Source organism: Ixodes scapularis, unplaced genomic scaffold (assembly GCF_016920785.2).
Source record: "Ixodes scapularis isolate PalLabHiFi unplaced genomic scaffold, ASM1692078v2 PGA_scaffold1__304_contigs__length_218370807, whole genome shotgun sequence".
Lineage (NCBI taxonomy): Eukaryota > Metazoa > Arthropoda > Arachnida > Ixodida > Ixodidae > Ixodes > Ixodes scapularis.
In genome coordinates, this window is record NW_024609846.1 from 23,107,277 (window position 1) to 23,129,696 (window position 22,420).

Here is a 22,420-nt window from a genome sequence, read left to right on the forward strand (position 1 = left end):
CCTGCTATTAAGGTTTGATATGCTAGTCACTCCAAATCACCTCAAAACACGTGTGCTCACCAGGTGCAGAAGCTCGTTGCTGCAGAGGGACATGGACTGTCGCAGCAATTGGCAGCGCAACAAGCGACGTATCAACAAGTGGGATAAGGTGTGTGTCACCCATACTACTCGGTGTTTACATTATCTTTATTTTCATCTCCTGGATGCAGAATTTCAGCACAAGATGCTGTTTATTATTCTTCTTAAAACATGCTCATCTTAGTTTTATAACATATCCAGAAAATGAATATGAAAGATGATGGGACATCATATACAGCCTGTATAGCTTTTGAAGGAAATGTTGCCCCTTTGTGTTTTAGTATGTTCTTTCATTGCACATTGCATTTACCGGAGCATTGCTCAGTTTATGGCCTCTCTGTGGCTGTCATATTTACATAAATGTAATGAGACCACCTCTTAAATTGTGAAACATATTTTGCCACAAAAAGTGTTTATGATACAGTCTCTGTTTGCTCATCATCCATCGGCTCGACTGTGCTCGTAGCAGACTTGTTGAGCAAGTTGGCTTTTCCGTAGAGCAGCCATGCTCTGCGGCAAAGCTGGCAGGTTGGCTTTTTAGCAATGCAGTCACACCGATTGGCAAAGCCGATAAGCTGGATTTCTGCAGTGCAGCCATGTTGAGTGGCAAAGCCGTCGGGTCGGCTTTTTTGTGGTGCAGCCACGTCAAATGGTAAAGCCAGCAGGTTGGCCTTTTTGCGAAGCAGCTACGCTCTAGGGCAAAGCTGGCAGGTTGGCTTTTCAATGGGCAGCCACACCGAGTGACAGAACCGGCAAGTTGGCTTTTCTGCTGTGCAGCCATGAGAAGTGGCAACGCAGTCAGGTTGGCCTTTCTGCGGTGCAGCCACATCAAGTGATCGCACCACAGAAAGTAGCCGCCGTGGAGTGTCAAGCCAGCACAGCGGGGCGATTACTTTTTACAGCATTGTTCTGCTTCTTCTGCATGTGCTGCACAACACCGTGAACATGTTGCCGAGTGTGCCACTTCTGCACTTTTGCAGACGGAAGGTGTGGCCTGCCGGTTGCGCTTCCAGCAGGCGAGGGTGGAGGTGTACACGCGCTTCCTGAGCGTCGACCACAACTCCGGGCGCGAGGCCTACCTCCTGGGAAGGCGCACCCAGGTCTCTGTCACACACCTGGTGGCACCCTTTGTCCGCGTGGCGGACCCGCACGTGGCCACCCTTCAGGACACCGTCATCAGGGGAATGCGAGCCGGACGCACCGAGGTCCAGGTCAGTTGGCACATAGGCATTCCTGTCAATCGATTGCTTCAGGTCGTCGGGCCTTCGTGAGATAAATTTATGTGTACCTGCTGCCAGTTAAAGCAAATAAATGAACAGAGCTAACATGTGTTCGAGCATGATGGGAACATCATCAAAATGAATGGGCCAAAGTGGAATGTTGGCTTCATAGAAACAAATTCAACTTGATCCTTACTTCATCTGACCAGTAGATTAAGCAGAGCTCCTGGCCAAAACTGAGGCTGGATTTCCATTTAAAATGAGGAGGTGTTCGTAAATCGAAGTGTATACGAGAAAAGATTATAGACTCTACTAGATGACTTCACTAGTTGACTCATCCTGTTGACTTGACTCTTTGAGCGAACTTGCTGACTTGACTGCGGGTTCTTGGCTCGGCGACGCAGGTGCTGTCCCCAATCACGGGCAAGGTGCTGGGGGCAGCAGAGCTGCGCGTGAGCACGGACAAGGAAAGCATCACGCAGCTGGACGTGCACATGGTGACGGGGCTGTCCCTGGCGGTGATTCCCGACGAGGCCACGCCGGGGGTGTTCCTCGCCAAGACATCCACCTCCCACAGCCTCACCTCCCGCTACCAGGTGGGGGAGGGCCTCCTATCGCACCTGCTGAGGCTTTCTTTGGACCATTAATCATATCCACAACATCCATCTGGTCCTATATGCTTAAATGGCCCAGAAATAGTCGTTGCACCTTCAGGGTGTTTTTTTTTTATGCCTGCAGCCTCTAGCAAATCTTCGTTGCCTTTCATTGTGCTTTGACTTCACACCCACGAAGCTGGAAAGACAGCAAAACGTCGTCCAAGGTAGGAAGTTCACGCGAGAGGTGCGACTACGAAAATATTTTTGTGCCGTTCTTACGTCGGTGATCACAGCTTGGCTAGTGCTGTTTTCTCGCCTAAATGCATGAAGCCATCCTTTCCATCCTAGCTAGAATGATCCCCTTTTTTTGTTTAAAGAGAGGTGGCTGGATATGCCACCATTTTCCTGGAAGAAAATTGGCGGCTGCCAACGGGCGCCGCCCGAGTTTCACGTGGGTTGACGGCATCTCTGCGGGTGCGTCCTTTCAGGAAGGTCTCCTGGACATGACCCTGCGCTTTTCGGACGGCACGTCGACGCCGCTGACGGACGTGGCGGAGTCGGACTTTAGCCTGACAACGAGGAGCCTGGACCGCACCGTGGTGGAACTGGCCCTGGTGGCCCCCTCGTCGGGGGGACGCGCCGCCAGGCCCCGGATCGTGGCCGTGGGACAGGGACAGGGCAACCTGCTGCAGGTGACTGCTCGCGCCCTGCGCCGGCGCGGGAGTGCGCGGATGTCGGCATTTAAAGTGTGCATTGAATCGAAACGTGGCTATGAACCTCTCTTTGGGAAAGGTCAATCTTGCTACCGTAAAATACTGCACAAACACCCACCCAAAGTTTGGCGGTAACCTTGAAAAAGTACCAGATGGGCCGCTCCTTGAATCCGAAAGCAAAAATCTAGATAATCATCTTTAACCATCTTTACTTTAATGTGTCCACAAAAACCCCAATGCCTTCTATGTGGTACAAAGCAAATCTAATGCAACCCAATAAAAAAAGAAATGCATCCAATTACACAAGTAATATACTATCGAGATTACAGTGAAGTGTTCATCACAAAATGTTTTAAGGTGGGTGCAGTCACACTTGCTAAGTTTAAATTGCATTCTTATAATAGGAGATATGTTAAAAGGCGCACGTGGGTAGAGAAAGGCAAGTGTGGCTAGTATGCAGTGGGACGTGAAAACAGACGGAGATCAACAAGACAGGCGAGTCCACAGTTCCGTTGACAACCTTGTCTAAAGACAAAATATCCCGATGACGTCTATTAAATAATTAAACCACATTCCTTGCGTACCACATCGTAACTGTAGTACAAGTTGCATCCAAAAAATCGGTAGTACACAATTGCGCCAGTGCACATGCTTTCGAGCTTTACCACTGTGCACAGGCATGCGCATGTTATGCTTCTCTGCCATGCAGTGGCGTCCTCGGAGAAGCAGTTGACGCGGGGAGCTAGGTGAGCTCGCAACTCTAGTGTGGGCACTTGATATGTCCTTCGCTTATTTTTCGAACGCCTCAAAGGCAGTGGGTAGGTTTTTATTGCGACATGGGCGCATACTTGGCATTTTATGGTAGGTCGGTGGTGTTTCCTTAATAATGTTAGCATTTAAGTTACTTCTCCGGCATTACGAACTTGCTTCAACTTTCTTTAATCCATTTACTGTAAACAAATTTATTTTTGCGGTCTCAATATTTCGTAAATTCAGCGACGTGTAGTTTTTAGAAATATTTCGTGAGCGCGAACTTTGTGGGATTTATTTGTTACTCTAGGGAACTCTAGGCTATGTATTTTTTACCATAGGGGAACATATTGTGGCACATTTTTCATAAGATTATTCGTCACAAAATTGGGTCCTTGCAAACATTCAATTGTTTACAATGTACTTTTACTCTGTAGTGGGATCTTTTTGATAAGAAAGTCAGTTGTTTTTTCTCGTTAAATATTTGCTTCGTTAGTGTTTTTATGAGCGGGTCAAGTGCCTTGATGTATTTTACAGACATAACTTTTTTTTGCTGCCGTAAAAGGTGATGTGCTTAATTCACATAGTATGTAACAGTACTATTGAAATATGCACTTTGCATTTAGGACCCCTTAATAAAGGATCTTATGAGTTCAGCACTAAGAACTTCATACATATATTTGTGTCTAAATTGGCATTCAATAAGTTGTCCTTGCCACGCTCTAGCAATATGCGACAGTGAGAAGGAAAACACCGACAGTTTGAGCAAATTATTTGTTCCACCCTTGCACCTGGTGCCCCACATAAAAGAGTGTGATTCAGATAAATTACACTGGACATCTCAAGCAAACATGAAAGACTTTAACTCTTTCCTGACCACGGCAGAGTAGCAATTGTTAAGGGATTTGTGCAACTGCTTTTTTTTCCTAATTAATTGGCATATGGAGCAATATGAGTATGACACATAAAAATGTGGCCAATTAGTTGTTCTTTCAGAAGAAACAGGTTCGTATAGTGTGAGAAAAGATTTTAAAATTTAACTTGAAACTTTCATGTATGTGCGTTAAGCATATGAACACTGAAACTTGTATAGCTATGTCAAACTAAACGACAAATAAAAAATATTCAAAATATACAAAATGTGCCCCACACCCCCACGGCTATGACTTCTGAAAGTTAGTGTAATCTAACTGAAGTTGTCTATTCTTGGTTCGTCGGAGAGTTAGCCTCCGTAACACATGTGCTTTTCATCGAAGGAATGCTTATATCGGTGAAGCACAGATTGTACACCTCACACCTTCAGCAGAATGCTTTCACATGGGCGAATAGAGGATTTTGGGTCCGAATCGAATTTGAAGCGAATAGTGATTTTGGTCGAATAATTTCAAATCGAAAAGTTTTAATAGTACAAGCAAAAAATACCACAAGATATGTTTAAAGTATAGTTTTATATTTGCCCTTATTTGGTATTAGATATACTGTAATTGTTAATTTCAAGTGTATTCGGTAGCACGAAAGGGTCGAAACAGTCGGAAGCTTGCGCCACCTGGCCGTAAATCCAAGCCAGAGTAAGTGAAACTTGTTTATATCGAACTCGCAAAAAAACGTTGACTAGTTTGATATAGCGGGTAATTCGATATAAAAGTTTTAATGAATTTGACTCTCAAAAATGCACTTTCTGCTGAAATATTACACAATGAAGTAGTCTTGCATCTTCTGCTGCTTTTTCTTCATTGCATCCGCGATAACGATATTTTTCTACGCTATCGACGGACTCCAAAATGCTGAGACCGCTGCCTTCTATATTAGCGCCGAACTATGCCGAGAGCACGGAGCACGTCCAACGGGAGCACATCCTGCAGAGCGCCGTTTTGCTCTGCAAGTTGGCCTTCCCCTCAAAAGAGGTGCCTGCGTTGGGGGAAGCCAACTAGCAAAACAAGCTGGCTTTCTTTCTCTCTCTGGGCGGCCGCTTGACGGATACCGCTACGGTGTCCGTCAAGAAAACGCCGCAGCTGCGCATGCACGCCGCCAGCCTTATCTGCATAGTTCAAGATCTGGTGGCGGATTACGAAGCGCTATCCGGGTGCTTAGCGGGCAGCGGAAACGGTCTACTACAATTCCTTATTGAAACGGTCGCAGACGAACCTGTCTCCGCTCTCTCCGCAAAAGATATATTTTCTTTTCTTCCAAACAATCGACGCGGCCGCCCGAAAAAAAAAGAAAAAGAGTTATCGTGTTTTGCAAGTTGGTTTTCCCTCAATGCGGTCAAGCGCGTTGGGGGAGAGCCAGCTTGCAGAGCAAAACGGCGCTCTGGCAGTTCGATATATCGGTAGCGGCTGCTATTTTTGTTTTATGCAACCATAGTTTTTGCTATATATTATCACCAACATTACTGTGCACAAAAATTGTTCAATATAAGGAATAATTCGATGTAAACGGGTTCGATATAGTCGGGTTTGACTGTATTTGGAAAGGTTGAATAATTTTATATTGTCAAATACTTAAATTCGATTCGAAGCGAATGCCAAATAGAACGGAATTCGATTGGCTTTTCGTAATAACCGAATATTCGCCCATCCCTTCTTTCTTCGTGTTCTACCTTGGTTTCCTCATAGGCTCTATTGCAGTTCCTGCATGTTCAACATTTTTGTCTGCCTTGTTGGGTACATAAGACGTGCACGCTGACTCAGAACAGCATTGGAAATTATAGTGATGCTTACTGACAACCGCCTGTTGAGCGACAGCTGGTGCCACTAAATAAGTTACGCTTCAGAGTAACGACGCCCACAAGAATGTCAAGGAACAGAGTGCCGATACTCTAAGCGCAGCTCATTTAGTGGCTCTAGCGACAGCTATAAAATCATTTAAAGTGTCCCCAGAGCTTTTGAGGTCTAAAAAATGTGGCATAATACAGTTGAAATATGTAAATAATGCCTTCTTTGTTACGAAGACTGATGCTAGCAGTTAGATGCGTTAGGCAGGCAACTACCGTCCCCGGGACTATTTTTGACAGCCTTCCAGCTTGCGATAAAGCTCAAGCCTACATTGAAATCGAAACTAGAGTTCTTCGGCCATCCGCAAGATTGTGGAACATAATTCTCTGCGCTAAATTTAATTTCTTGACGGCGCTTGGAAACCATCGATCACCGGTGACCAACGGCCTATGGGCACGGTCAGGAAAGAATTAAGAAAGAAATCCTCACACAGTCCGTTGCAGTGGGTAATCCACGCAGCATAAATATCAACTCTTAAAAGTATGTCTGCAGACTATAACCCAAAGAGCATGGTAGATTGATTATGAACGGGTTTAAAATCTATCTGGAACCAGACGCTTGTAAACACCCTTCAACTCGAGCCCGTTAGAGCCTCAGTTGTCGCCGTGCCAAGCAGACAACTTTTTTTACCACCTCTGCGGCATAGAGGTTTCGTTTCGGCAGCACAGGGAACAGGGTTCGAATCCTGAGCGATCCCTTCTTCTAGGAGTCTCCGAAGCGTTGCTCGTTTCCCGGTTGCTTTGTGAGCCTCGACGGAGTGGCAGTCACGCTCGCAGGTGCACCTTGAGCTGGGCGAGGCGTGCCAGCGCAAGCAGAAGGGCGACCCGCTGGCTGAGTCTCTCGGCCGGGTGGACTCGCACTTCACGGCGGACGGCGGCCGAGAGGGGCTGGACTCGGTGCCGTACCAGGACGGGGTGCGTCCCCACGAGCCCACAGTGCAAGCCCACCAGAACCGGGCAGCCCTGTCCGCCGACGGGGTGCGCGTGCTCATCGCCTCTCCGCTCGAGCTGGGCCTCTACGCCTTGCTCGGGGTTCTGGGGCTGGCTGCCGCCGTCATGGTCGCCGGCTGCACCGTGCTCGCCGTCAAGTACCAGAAGCAGGGGGTGAGCACGCACTCCTCGCCCAGAGGAGCGCTCGGCCCGGAACCGTACGAAGATGAAGATCGGTCGGTGGGGAGCGGGCGCGTTGTTACGTCAGTCGTGGTGCCGCGACAGGAGCCACGTTTTCCCAGCGGCTACTGATGTTACCAGATCAAAGTCGGTTCACGAGCTTGTTATAATGCCCGGCGCCTTCTTGGCGCATCCACTGTGTGGCGCTTGCCGTGCTATCGGCCTGCCCTATGAAGAGAAGCGGCGGAACCGGGGAAACGTTGGTTGCACATCACCTGCGGTGAAAAGTGGTTCTGTTGTCATCTTTTAAGTAAACAAAAAAATGACCTCATCTCCACGTGGTGAATGATGTTGATTGGGACAAAGCTCTGGGTGGGCTGATGATACTGATTTTGTTCATAGGTAGTGATGATGGTGCTGATTTTTTTTTATTGCTCATAGGTAGTGCTGAGTTCCAGGTTGTGTTTCGACTTCATTATTACTGCTTTATGGTCGGTGAAATGCAGAGCCAGTGGTTCTTCTAGCGGATCAGCTTGGATCCGTTAGAAGCCGTGGGAACGCATCTCCACCGCTTAAGTCAACGGTCCATGTCAGAAAGAAAATGTGTGGTATGGAACGTGGTTATATACGCATTTGACCGCAGCGCCCTCTCCTGTATAGACGTTGAGCGGCTACATGCAACGTTTCATCCATGACATTCCCAGCTCTTGAGTTACTACCACATCTCGGAGCCCCCCTCTCGTCCCGCAGTCGTGGCCGAGTGGTTAAGGCGATAGACTAGAAATCCATTGGGATCTCCCCGCACAAGTTTGATCGACTGCGCAAACATTTTTTACTTTTTTTAACAAGACAGATGGGATGGCCATCGATGTGAGCACGGACGCCGGACAAGGCTAGATTCTAAAGAGCTTCGCCCCTAAAAGTTTGCACCTGATGGCAGGGTGTCGAACCGGAACCGAACCGAACCGAAAACCAGAACAGAACCGTTATTTTTAGCCGAACCGGAACTGAACCGAACCGAAATCTTTGCCGCCATCTTGGAACTGAACCGGAACCAAACCGAAAAAATAATAACGGTAACCGGTTCAAAACGGTGCAAGGGAATATTTCTTTTTTTTTTTCTTTTTTGTTAGTATGACAAAATGAACATATGGGAATGAAAAATTGGCAGTTGTATTTCTATCAATGGATCAAATCGTCATATACAGAATTGAAAAGTATGGTAAACTGGGGGTTTCATGGCATTATGATTAACCATGTGTCACGTTGTCACGTGACGTCATGGTATCAATACATGTTGTCACGTGACCTCGTGACGTCGCGTGATTCACTGCGTCGGCTCGATTTAATTTAAGGAAGTCACTATACTCCGCGACAACTTTTCTTGGCAATGCAGTGGAAGGTACAGGCCCGCGTCCCCTCTCCCATTTTGAGTGTACGCAGGCTCTCCTCCTCCCCCATTTCCGGGGAGAGGAGGAGATCCTGCGTACACTCAAAATGAAAGAGGGGACGCGGGACGTACCTTCCACTGCATTGCCAAGAAAAGTTGTCGCCGAGTATAGATGTATAACATTGTTGACAGCATGACGTAACATGACATCACGATTTCGCACCGAGAATCACGTGACACCGTGACGTAAGCAATTTTCATAACCCCTAGTCGAGTGCTCGGGTTCATGACAATCAGCATCGCCAAATATTCGGGTAATGGCTCATGTCAAATACATATGATAATAGCCCAACTCTAACAATATCTGAAGCTCAGCCCAAGCTTTTGGTTTCCAAACCCTAGCCGCCTAGAGAATGACTGTGATGAACACTGGCGGTATCAGGCCGCTTGTTTAAATTGCGAGTTGAGATATCGACAGCTGTCTCTTTCCTTCATTTTTTCTGCATCTGCTATTAGGTGAAAACTAATGGATGTTTCCGCAAGCTATCAACGTTGGGTGTTATTTCTTAACACTATTTATTGAAAGTACAAGAAAAAATGTTGCAAGACCCATCTCACATTATTGAGGCACCCAAATATTTTTTCGTTGTTGCTGAACTGCATCCGAAAGATGTCCCCGAGAATAGAAGTACTGAAATTACGAAATGCGACTTATTAATATGATGTTACATAGAACTACACGTGTGTACGGAAGGAATACAAAAAAAAAGATATTTTAGTGACCTCAGAGAGACAGCCGAACGTTGGCAGTCGCTGTAAGTCTCACACGAGCATCGTTCTCAAGTTATTGCCCAAGTTTCGACTCCCTCTGTACTTTGCTTAAAGGAGCTATAAAAATATTTCTATACATCACTAAATACTACTCAAAAACATACTGTGTTGTAAAGGTTCCTCTTCCCTGCATCTTTGGCGCAGATCAAAAAGCGTGACTCCGGAAACTACTTTGCTTGCAAAAACGCTCCTACCAAAAAGCACGTTTTTGTCGTGCCAGATGCTCGCGCCGTTCCTAGTGAAAAGCGTCTGACTCGCAACTAAAGGGTCGTGGGTTCGAATCCCGCCTAAAATTCTTAATTTTTTTTTCTTTAAGGCAAAATAATTACTTTCAAAAGTGAAATCATTTGAGATATACGGCGACCTTTAATTCGCATTACATGTCATGTTTTAATCACTCTCATTCCACGCGTGATGTCGCGTTTCACGTGAGCATTGTGGGTTCCTTGAACTTCTTGCGTATCTAGCTCTGACGTCATGAACCTATCGACCAATCAGGATTTTTCAGACACGCCACCGTCATCGACTTTTCTGAGACATGAGCTCCTTAACGCTATCGAGTTAAAATCATCAGTTAGCAAAGGTGATGCTCATTTGCAAATTAAATTGACCGGCATCTTGTCAAGAACAAACCTCAACAGCCAGGCTATGCCAGCTTATACCCCTGTCAGACGGCAAAGTAAATGTTATTTTGATCGAATGTCATTCACAGCTCGGCGAATCAGCTCGTGATGCTGGTTCTGCACGTGGCGCGTGCACGCGCAGCGCGGCGTATTAAACACGCGGATTGGCCAAGCTGTAATGTCATTTTGCTTAAATGTCATTTAACGTGCCCGTCTGACAGGGGTATAATTCTGCATAAGAAAATGTTCACTTGGGCAAGCGCTATTTGGGGCCAGATTTGATCTGAGTGCGAAGGTGCGTATAGATTAGAGTGAACAACTACGATTACTTCTTGCTGGATGATTAGTGGCATGCATGCGGTGCTGAGTGTAAACAATGTTTGGTTAGAACAGCAAGCATTTGAATTGCCGCTCAGTGTTTCTATAAAAAAAAAAAAAAAAGACTGAAAGGAATTATCCTAAAACTTTTGTTACATTCTGAAAATTTCATTGCTTTTAGCTCAGTTGTGTCGTCATCACATACATATATATTGTGAAGTGTATTTCGTAAACCTTATTTCATAATTAGCATGAGCAGGAGACGCTAATTTCATAATTTTGTAATGTAATTAATTCCTCAGTTCAAGGACACAATCACGATTTCATTTTTAACACTGCGACACAAAGTTGTACTAACCACGGGTATTTTAGGCGACCTACAGCACTTTGCGACAACATTTTATACCGTGTAAATAGATCACCTTGAACTTTAGAATTTTACTTAAACACGAAGAAAGCACAATAAAACACAGTATAGTTCTAAATTTGAAGCTGATCTATTTACAGGTATGTACCAGCCACCTCAACTCTTTACTCTTGTACTTAAACATTTTGATTCAGGTAAAATATATGTGACTGGTAAACAAAGGGATGTGGGGTCGTATGAACACGACGTTATGTATGTTAATGTAGATTTTTTTCTACTCTGGCGTCGAAATTAAAGAACTGAATTTAATATTTATGGTACCTAAAAACAAAACTAAATTGCACGGACGATCGAAGAAACTATATAATTAATCGTTTCACGGCGTAAATAGTGTATATTGCCAGAACAACGCGAAAAATATATTCTCAATTTAGCAGTTCAAACCGGTTCGAACCGGTTTGAACCGTTATTTTTTGCTCCCCGGAACTGAACCGGAACCAAACCGAAAGCCGTGAACCCGAACCGGAACCGAACCGGTAAAAATTTCGGTTCGACACTCTGCCTGATGGGCGTCCTTTGGAAACAGTCTTTTCCCTTTGCCCATGGAGGTGTTGTGGCTGGTGGCACTGGGAATACTCTCCGCCCATAACTGCACACGTGCAGGCAACAAAGAACTTATTTCAAACGCCGCCCTTCCGTGGAGCTTGTCGACTGATAGATCTAAGATGGTAGCTACATGCAATCCAAACATTTGGTAAATATTGCAAATAAGGTTTTAACAGATATTGAGTTGAGATTTGTGCTGCAGCGTCGTATTGTTCCGTAGTCACCTAAATTTAGAGTGCTAACGTCCCCGTCAATTTAATGGGACGCCACTATATGGGTAACATGGTCGATGCCACTATTAGTCCCGTGGCTCGTATCACTGGGTCGTGTGGCTGGTGCCACTACAAGTCGCGTGACCATGTCACATATGTGTCGAACCACATCCGGTTGAGTGATGTTGCAGCGTCATATCTTGTCATGCGACGGGAGTCGCAAGATGTTGCAATGCGATGTCATTCACGGTACACACTTGTGGGATCACGTGACATTCTGGTGTCAATAACTTTATAGATGTATAGTAGATGTCGAGTCGTAGCAGCACGCAACACCATGACGCATTATAACATTGCGTCACTCGGTCAAGAATTGAACTCATACAGATTGTATCTGGGAATGCGGGCCAAATCGATCCTGCAGAAACCATGCAACGTGCAAAAACGAAACGTTGATGCCGTAGTGTTTTGTACCAAAGGGCCTATTTATTTAGTATAAACAAATGGGCCCTTTGGTTCCAGTTTTGGCTTCGTTTTTAGGTCTTGGTTTCTTATCGGAGCGCACCTCTGTGCTAGCAATCTCGTCCACTGTGGCAAAACGCGCAACATTTGTGCACCATCACACACGTAAAGGTGCGTGTTTGCACTGGCACCGATGTCAAAAAGGCAGATCTCATCTGGTTGTTCGGAGGCTTTCTTATCTAGCCTCGTATGCGCTTGATGCGTGGTGGCACACATACGTTGTGGTCTTTGGCCATGGGGGGCAAGATTACTGGCACGGAGCTGCACTGCGATAAGAAACCAAAACCTAGAAACTCGTCTAAATTTAGCATTTTATCGGAACGCCTTAAATGCTGCATGTGCCTTATATCATGGTAACGTAGCTAAATTTAGTAGCTTTCAATGATCTGCTTCAAGTTTCTTATTGAAAACCGTACCTTCAAAGTTAATAATTCAGAAATTAGTTACTAAAATTAATTAATTGTGCAATTATACTGAACGGCATGTTTAAGCAGTAGTTTAAAGGTGCGTCTGAAATTTTTTTTTTTATTAAAAAGAAATGCTGCATTAGAGGCCTAAAGACCGCATGAAAAGTCTGTTTTTGCTCCCGATATGGGTGCTTTATTTTTTCGGGTGGGGGTCGCCAAAGTCCGACGTTGTCTCTCTCCCTCCCCGCAGGCCGTGAGCAGTGCGGTGGCGACGGCGCCCCCGCCTCCTCCTCCGCAGCCTCGGCGGCCCGTTGCGAGCGCCCACGACTGGGTGTGGCTGGGACGGGCCACACTGGAACGCAGCTCGGTCAACACGCGCTGCTCCCAGGCCCTCATCCCGCCCGAAGACCGCTCCAAGACTACTATCGTTCACCTCCCGCACGCCCACCCCCCGCCCCCCGCCAACGCCAACGCCGCCGCCATGGTCACCGTGGCGGTGGTGGCTCCAGACGACTCCAAGCGCCCCCAGCCCCGAATTCGCACCAACCCGATGCTGACGTTCACAAGGCCGCCACCCGTGCCGCCGCACCGGGCAGGCAAGACGACGCCCGTCGGCAGCAAGACACCCTCGCCGAATCCACCGATCGCCAAGACGGCATCCCCAAACACGAAAGCCCCGTCGCCGAACGCGAAAACCCCGTCTCCAAACGCGAAGACGGCGGTGGCACCCTTTCCGAACCGGAGGGCGGGCCCAGCGCAACCAAAGGGCGTTTCTCCTGGGTCGAAGGTCGCAGGGAGGGTCAAGGGCGGAGCCAAGGGTCCGGCGGCGGGCGCCAACACGCTCGAGTGGGAGGACGTCACCAAAGGCATGAACTATGACCAGCTCGTGGAGTACTTTGACTCGCTCAAGGAGTCCAGTGCCTGAGGGGTCGACGTTTCTCGGCTTCGCCGCCGGCATCTCGGGGTGGTTCTACTGCGATGCCCGGAACGCGGCTCCGACCGGCGCGCTTACCGCGTTAAAAAAGTGGCCCCTCGATTGCGACGCTCAACCGATCCCTCGAGTGTCACGTCGTCGCAGGCTGGGATCCTGACGGTGTCGCAGCGACAGTGGGCGCGGCAGACGCTCGTTCTGCTGAGGGTCGCTCTCCGGCTCTCCGGTCCATGGATCCTTCAGCAGCCACGGGACGGGACGCCTCGACGACGGCAACGCTTACGTTTGCTCGTGCGTCTCTCCAGCATTTCTACGACCAACTGCCGGGACGAAAGACATCCGACAGCGTGCCACTCTGGCTTTCGTAACATCATTTGTTGCCATCTTGGCGGCGCTTTGAATGTGCGGATGGAATATCAAGCAAACCAGTCGGAGACACGTTCCAGCAGGCGTAGTTCTACCGTTGTCGGTACACACGTTTCTAACGAATGGTTGGAGAGGAACGTTGGGGTTGCAGCCATTTTACGAGGACAGTGCCTCGTTGTTCGTGCGGGCGTCCGTCTCCTTGGTGGGGAAGGGCCCATTCTTGTGGTGCCGACGTTGCTTTCGGGAGCACTTTTTGTTTTTTGTGCTCCAGGTTCGGGTTGTGCGGTGGCCATTTTTGGAAGCTGATTTTGGAAGGTGGAAGATGATTCCGATTGGTAGGTTACTAAAGCGATAGATGAGCTATTTGCAGTGTCACTTGCTCTTCGAGCATTCGGTTTAGAACTGAAATTGGATTTGCCTCAAAGACGGGAGTTAAAATCCGAGTATCTTATCGAAGTATGGTATGAAAGTTCGGAGTTTGTATAAGTGCCTGTGTTGGAAGTAATTTTGAATTGTTGAAGCTATACACTTAAACTAAGACTTTCATAAGTGTGCATATCTTGCTGCGATAGGCAAGGAGAAAAAAAGCATTTTTCTTTTAAGTTGAATTACATGAACTCTGTGCCACGATGCAGAAAGCTAATTTACTACTTTGCTTATCTATATATGGGAATTTGAGTTTTTTTTTTGTTTTCTAAGTACCTGCAGACGTAAAGGATAAGTCTGTTAAGTTTGTTTTTGTCGTTAGTCGACCGCTTTTGTATATGTTCCCTCGCAAATACCAAAAAAGCCAGGATCTCTTTTAAGAATGGCTGCCTCGAAGCTTTAAAAAGCAAAACGAAGCTGCTCCAAGGCAGCTACTTAGGTGAGATGACATTTCTATTATAGCCATTGTCATGTGGCATTATAAAACAAAAGGTTTACACCTGCATATTCTGTGACATGCACCTCTTTATGTGTGCAATTGTTTTAATTTTGCTTATTTTTTGTACAAAACCTTTCAACGGTGTTGTCTTCATTTTAAAATTTCCAATGAAGTTTCATACCAAAGATCTCAGCATTTGTTTTTTTGCACATCAGCAGAATTTTTGAACGGTTAGCTACGTAGTCACCTTTGCAAAGTGTAGCGAGTCGGACATGTCCGCGTACCGACGCTTGGTGCCAGCACCAGGCACTACCACAGCGTCTGTTTCCCCAACTCTTCTCGAGATGTTTTATATTTGCGTTCCTATCACTTTGGACCAAGGTACTTTGAGAATTCCAAATGTGCTTCACAATGCCCCACGGTGTTCCTCACACTGACACCTTTCCACAGTGTTGCATCGCGCTCTTCCTTCCGTGAGAATTTTGTAGTTTCACTTCTGTACAGGCTTTGAGTGTCTCGCACTTCTCTGTGCTCTCTCACACGGGCAGCCAGACAGTGGACGTGCAACTGCTGAGGGATCGAAAAGGGAAAATTGAATGCAGCTACCCACTTTCATGTAAAAATACTATAAGACAACTTGACTCGCATGGAAAACTCATTTGGTCTCTATCCGTAACAACTGGACAATGCCCGTCAAACAAATTTTACATCTGGCGATGTACAGTGAAAGACGTGCAGTTAGCTAACTTCCTACCGATTCTGCAAGTTTAGGTGGGTCTGGTACAATGATAAGGTGAGGCATCAATGGAGATATTATGATTCGAGTGCTGAGAACAGGCTGAACCAGGAGCGCAACACGTTGGTTCCAGACTTGGAAGCATTGTCACGCGAATCGTGGGAATGCCTCCGAGGTCGCTCACATGCCACTGCCCCTTGTCTAAAACATGACGATTCCTGTTTCACTTGTGTGCAATTTAATACAATATTGTTTAGTCTAATGTGTGTATATCGGTTGCACACATCAATGTAATAATACTCAATTTTCGCACTCATTTTAAGAGTGGGTCACAAAGGAAAGCACCACAGAGGCAGCTCGGGCGTGTTACTTGTCGTGTGGCAAGTCACTTTTTGGGCCACAAATGTAACTGCAAATGGAATCTCGCTGCCAATGCATTGTAGTCTTAGAGCCACGTGCTTGCAAAGCTTTTGGCACGCTCGTTGCTATGAACAAACAATTACTGTGCGCACTTTGCAGAGCTTGCATCACAATCTCATACAATCTATCTATGCTCCGCTGTTGCATGATCTTAAGTGGAGTTTGGTTGCACCACTTGAAGGATCTGATTGTTTGCAATTGTTTGTGTTTTTTTTTTCTCAACAACGCATTATTTTATTGTTTTTGTCTCGTTATTAAGACCTTGCAGGAGGTCGTTTTTGCAGCGCGGTCTGTTCAGTCATGTTTTATGCCAAATAATTTCCAGGGCTCGCGTCATGTTTCTCCAAAGGTTGATCTGGGGTTTGTTTGGACACATGTTATGCAATGCAAGCATCATTTCACCCCTGGCGTTGATGGAACCAGTGCGACGTTTGCAGCAGGCCCGAATCTGCCGAGTCATTTTCCCCGCGTAAGGTGGGTCACCTTTTTTTTACCTGAGTGCTGCATTTAGGACCTTTCTTGGGGGTTGTTTAGTCTCAGCCACATCTGTACAGAAAGCCATTGTCATGTCTACAGACTGCTGCAAAGCTTCTAATTTATTTTGCATGTTTGTACAGTCCTGGTGAACCCTGTGTGGTCATACCCAAAATGCTGTTAGAGTTCATGTACTCTAGTCACAAGGGTCGTTTCTTTTTGTACTTGTACCCACAAGCCAATAAAGATCGAGCCCTTGATGTGTGGAGGCCCAGAGTTGTTCATTTCTGTGAATTATGTTGGTCAGTCATTAAATAGCGTTGCATTGTGAAATGCCACATTTTTTCATTTATAGTGAATGAACAAATACATTTATATAAATTTAGAAAGACATTTATAAATAAATATTACACAAATTTTTCAATACATAGATTCCTAAATAAATTGCTAAGAGGTTTAATTATGTACATATACATTTATAAATAACTTCACAAATTCATGATTTCATAGTCTTTCTTTAACGATTAATTTAAAACAAAAATTCCTAAACCCTGCAGCCCGAGAAAGCGTCGAGCTTTTTCTGCCGAAACCCTTGAGGAGCGCTTTAATTTTCTTACTCTGCGGGACTTGAGAACTTTTTCTCCGTTTTAAAAATAAATAAGAGTTTGCAGAGATTGTTGTGTCTGCTGCTACAAGCTTGCCATTTGTACTGGCCACCAAACTGTGCTAATTAAGAAGTTAATTAGTGAACATTAGTTGGCTAATTAGGTCTTTTTTTCATTCAATCCACGACATCCACCGTGACTGACAGTTTGTTCCCAAAAAGTTTATTTTCTCTCAATCACCATATTTTTTTAGGAGTTATTACACTCATTTATAAATAAATTAACATATTATTAAATATATAAATTAAAGGGACACTGACAGGGTACTTATGCTCGCCGAGGTATTTATTTGTACATGACATGAGAGCCCAACTACACAGAAAACAATTTGTGGCTCGAAATTCGGTTTCTTTCCACCCAAAAGCCACCGATCGAGAACTGGCTGGTTTGAGTCGCGCTCACTCTCTTCTCCGTGGTCACGGGCCGTAGGGCTTAGACACAACAACCACCAAAGATAATCAAAGTCGTGGGTCATCGAAGGCACACACTCAATACTAGAAATGGAGAAAAAAAAAATATGATACCCATTTTTTTTTTTTGTAGCTTCTCAGAAAACTGCAAACACGTTGATTGAAAAAAAAAAAAAAAAAAAGTTGCACGGCCACGTGATTTTTGGTAACATTCTCCTCCTCTCCATTTCTTCTTCCTCCTCAGTCCAGTTTCGGTTTCGGTCTTGAGCAGTTGTTTTTTTTTTTACTTTATTAAAGATATACGTGACACTAAAACAAAATATTGATTGGGTAGTCTTCTGACAGCACAATAAATCGCTTAGAAATAATGGAAACAGCGCGCAAACGACAAGGACGGGAGGAAAAGGAGTACACAGGACGAGCGCTGAACTGACAACTGAATATTTATTGAAAATGACCCAACGAAGAAAACACCCACAAAAAACACACTCGCATCAACACGTGTCCATGAAAGTAATCTCCTTCTTATGTAAATACACAGAAGTTTGACTCACGCAGTTCTGTTCCCCCTCCTTCTTTATTCCATACGCTTCTAAAATTTCCCTGGCTGTTTTATCTACTCCCCTCCCCATGATTGTGATCTTATTGAAATCAGGATGACATTTGCATGTTCCGCAGTGCAGGGGCAAATGCCCTCCTGCTGTTGAACTAAGCGACCAGTCATGTTCGCGTGCCCTTTCATTTATGCAACGGCCCGTTTGCCCGATGTAAACTCTTCCACAGCTTAACGGGATCCTGTACACCACTCCGATCGCACAATCCACGTACTTCTTTCTGTGGTTTACAGTGCATTGGTTCCCACCCCCCCCTCCTCTCGGCTACTTTAGAACAAAGGTGTGCCAGCTTACGAGGCGCCGAAAACACGACAGGGACATCAAACCTCCCCGCCACAGACACAACAATCTCTGCAAACTCTTATTTATTTTTAAAACGGAGAAAAAGTTCTCAAGTCCCGCAGAGTAAGAAAATCAAAGCGCTCCTCAAGGGTTTCGGCAGAAAAAGCTCGACGCTTTCTCGGGCTGCAGGGTTTAGGAATTTTTGTTTTAAATTTCAGAAGCGTATGGAATAAAGAAGGAGGGGGAACAGAACTGCGTGAGTCAAACTTCTGTGTATTTACATAAGAAGGAGATTACTTTCATGGACACGTGATGATGCGAGTGTGTTTTTTGTGGGTGTTTTCTTCGTTGGGTCCTTTTCAATAAATATTCAGTTGTCAGTTCAGCGCTCGTCCTGTGTACTTTTTTTCCTCCCGTCCTTGTCGTTTGCGCGCTGTTTCCATTATTTCTAAGCATGAACCAACTCGCCCACATCGCTACTCTGATTCAATAAATCGCCTAACAAAAAAATTAAAAAAATTGGAGGTGTTAATGTTTTTTTACACTTTTTTACTGTTTTTTTTTTTTTTTTTTTATTTGCACCGAACTTGGGCGCACTGAACGTAGTAACTTAGTGAACTTTTTTATTTTCTCGAAATTCGCTTTATTTTAGAAGTTATAGGCAAATCAAAATTACAAAAACAAGCAAAAAAAAAACGGTCTCCTTCATGACGTCCTTGGTCCCCTGTCCCTCGCCCCTTTTCCGCGGCGGAGGATTCCTCTTGCCGAGGTGACTGAGGAATGTTGGGAAGAAGGGGAAGACGGGGAAACGAGGACAGGCCAAGGAGAGGGAGCTGCCCGGGATCGGGGAAATTGATTTTACGGAGAAAAAGTAATGGAGAGCAATACTGACGGCGCGAGAGTTATTTTGAATTCTGCGCGCAAAGTTCACGACGTCACGGAATGGTCATACACCCTTTCCACATCAACGGGATGGTCATGCCCTCTCTCCACCACTACGAGATGGTCGTACACTCTCTCCACATCAACGTGATGGCCAAGCCGATCCACCTCTCCTCCACGCGCCCAAAAGGCCGAGAAAGAAAACAAGTGGAAAGAAGGTGACTACGCACCAAATCGCGCCTTGCGCAACCGAAATTGCTCTTTTTTTTTTCTTTTTTTTTTTTTTCGAGTAGAATTAATTTTTTTTGACACGCATGTCCCAACCAGACTGCATAAAAAAATTGTTTTTTTTTCTTTTCAGTGGCTTTTTAATATAAATGTATAAATACATTATGAAATTTAAAGATAACTATAAACAAATGTATAATAAAACGATACATTTGTAAATAAAATAATTATATAAGAGAAATAATACATTTATAAATGAAGAAATACATTAAAGTAATAAATTCATAAAGTAATAAATTATCTTCGTTTTACACTCGAACGGGTATGTACAATGATGATTCACTGTATTCCTAGTATTGTTTTACTTGTGTCACGGTCGCTGAATGTTTGAACTTTGTGGTATTGCTGTAATAGCTGAGTGGTGATGTGTTGTATAGTTGTTTTTATGCATAATTTATTAACCCACACCTATTATAGTCCTACGGTAGAACTGATAGTATGTGAAATAAAAAAAAAAATGCATTGTATGATGGACGGCGTTTTACCTGCCTTGTTGAGCTCCCTCTGTTGCAGTTGCACTCTATGGCTTAACCACATATATTTTAAGAATATAACTTGCATTTAACGAGTGTAATTGTCCCCACCTTGAAACATTTTATGATGCAGCAACATTTCGTCGTAATTTCGATGCCATATTACTTGCCAGTCAAATATATGTACGTGTGCGTATTTTCTTTTTCTTTTTTTTTTTTTGCGGTAGAGATTAGTGGTTGCGTTATATTTGTTGTGTATCACATAGCAGGCCTTGAGCTGTTAGCGGACACATCAAAAGATCATTATTACTTTTTTTTATAAATTATTAAATACATATACATAAATAACTGTATAAATAAATATCTTCATAAATAAAATAATAGACGAATCAATAAAATATTAGATGTAGAAAGAAGACAATAAATTAAGTAATGAATAACTGAATTTATTAATAAGTAATTATAAATGAGTTGATAGTAAATAAATATATGTAAAAACTGAATAAATATGTTTATAAATAATTGTATAAGTAAATAAAAAAACACGAACCAGCCTTTTGCGAGTACAGTACCCACACGTGTTCCAGTTTATTCATTTTTGAGGAGCTGAAGGAAGTGCATAATTTGAGTTGACATACACACGTTGTCCCTCCTTCGCCCGTCCTCACCGACGAGTTTAATGGTTTTGATGAAATCCTCTTGGATCTACCTGAAGAAAAGCTCGAGGTACACCTAAGCATTCCTTATGAGTTGTGAATGCAAAAGCATGCAAACCGCCCTTATATCGTCTGCCGCGTACTTTTCGTCGCCGGTCGGCGCGCGTCCTCCCCTGGTGACCTTGGACGCTCCCTGTTAACGGCGCACTGATGGACACGCAGCGCCATGGGGTGAGCGGTCGTGGAAACTGACGAGCGCAGCGGCCAGTGGGAGCCCCGTCGACGCGCGCCAGCCAACGGAACCGAAGGTGTCGCTTTCGCGCTCCAGACTGATGACGTCAGCTCGCTCCATGAGACAGTTACGCCTTTCGCGTTAAAAAGTACGATGCCGGCGAAGCGTCGGCATATTTCAGCTCGTAGAAGACGAGGTCCGCGCATGACGTCATCGATGGTGAATCTCCGACACGCCCCAAGCGGCAAACACGCCTAAGCTCGACGCCCGTGGCCCGTCCTTGCCGTTGTTTCGTCGCCGCCTACTCCAACTCTGTCAGACCTATTTTTGCGAGCGCACAAGGAGCACACGACGAAGTCAGGTGCTCTGGCTGGAGTGCACACTAGCCCCGACAATGTAGCACAAGATAGTTGACGACCAGCCTGCCAGCGACGCGACGCCGTTGGCCAGCGCGCTTTGGCAGTGCTTGACTTTAGTTTCGGGGGATTCAAGAACTTTTTTTTTTTTTTTAATTATCGGTTAAATGGGTCACGTTGTAAGAAGCGGTATTGACGGGTTATGATGGAACAAGAAACCAATTTAAAGCATTTTTGCCAACGTTCTTCGAGATACCAGCGATAATTTTTCGCCTTTTGGTCAAATTTACAGTTCAAAAAGTGCCAGAAATCCCGCCCACGAGTCGCGTCATCCTATCCCGGCAGAGCGTCCTCGGTGGGTGCGCAGACGGGCAGCAAAACCAAAAAAAAAAAAAAACCAGCGCGACGCTTTTTTTTTTTTTTTTAAATTTTAGACGTTTGCAAAACAGAAAAATAAAAAAAAAAAAAGCTAAAAATTTGAAGCGCGTAACACAGCAAGCTTGCTTGTGTTTGCAATTCCCCTCCTAAATTTGACAACTATACCTCGCCGTCGCTACAAGGTAATCGGACCAACCAAGCAGCGTTAAAAGCAGAATACACTCCCACCCCTGCTCACTGTAGCAGAGCGAACGCTGGAGAGGAGGCGACCTCCTTGCCAGTGTTCGCTCTGCTCAGGTGGAGAGAGTGGGAGGAGCTCTCCACTCCTGAATGGTTCAGCGATGATAAAACACTTACTGAAACAGGATGAACATGATTGTAAACCTGAGACTGGGGCAGAAAGAGAACACAACAGAAGGTAGTAAAAGAGGAGGCAACGTCTCCGTTGCCTCCTCTTTTACTATTTCCTGTTGTGTTTTCTTTCTGCCCCAGTCTCAGGTTTACAATCATGTTCAACTTACACCAGCTCGCCTGCACTCTATTTTTTCGTGAAACAGGATGGTTCGCTTTTGACCCTGTCTGATTCATCCCATATCAGCTCGTACACTTTCAGTTCGAAAGAAAAAAAGATCCGCTTTAGACAACGTATCTTAGATGAAAGAAGTGACTGAGCGGTTTCACCACCGACGGTCTTGTATTATATGTAAAGTTTTTTTTTTTTTTTTTTTTTCGGCCTTGTTGTGAGGGGTTGAGTAAGTCGAAGGAATGTGTGGTCGCTCTGCTGCGGGTTAATCAACACACACACGTACAAACACACACACAATAAACAATATTATTAGCATAATTTGTTTTAATAGCTAAAAGCAATAATAATTT

At 45.1% G+C, this 22,420-nt stretch overlaps 1 protein-coding gene across 1 annotated transcript in view; it reads left to right on the forward strand.

Annotated features, from left to right (window-relative positions):
- LOC115311616 (transmembrane protein 132E) overlaps nucleotides 1-16,576 on the forward strand; it is a 39,042-nt gene extending 22,466 nt beyond the window's left edge. The window contains exons 9-14 of the mRNA XM_042290103.1: nucleotides 64-148; nucleotides 1,059-1,289; nucleotides 1,703-1,894; nucleotides 2,383-2,586; nucleotides 6,908-7,234; nucleotides 12,767-16,576. Of these exons, the coding sequence (XP_042146037.1) occupies nucleotides 64-148; nucleotides 1,059-1,289; nucleotides 1,703-1,894; nucleotides 2,383-2,586; nucleotides 6,908-7,234; nucleotides 12,767-13,441 (1,714 nt within the window). The 3' untranslated portion in view covers nucleotides 13,442-16,576. The remainder of the gene's footprint in view (nucleotides 1-63; nucleotides 149-1,058; nucleotides 1,290-1,702; nucleotides 1,895-2,382; nucleotides 2,587-6,907; nucleotides 7,235-12,766) is intronic.
- The last annotated feature ends 5,844 nt before the right edge of the window (nucleotides 16,577-22,420 follow it).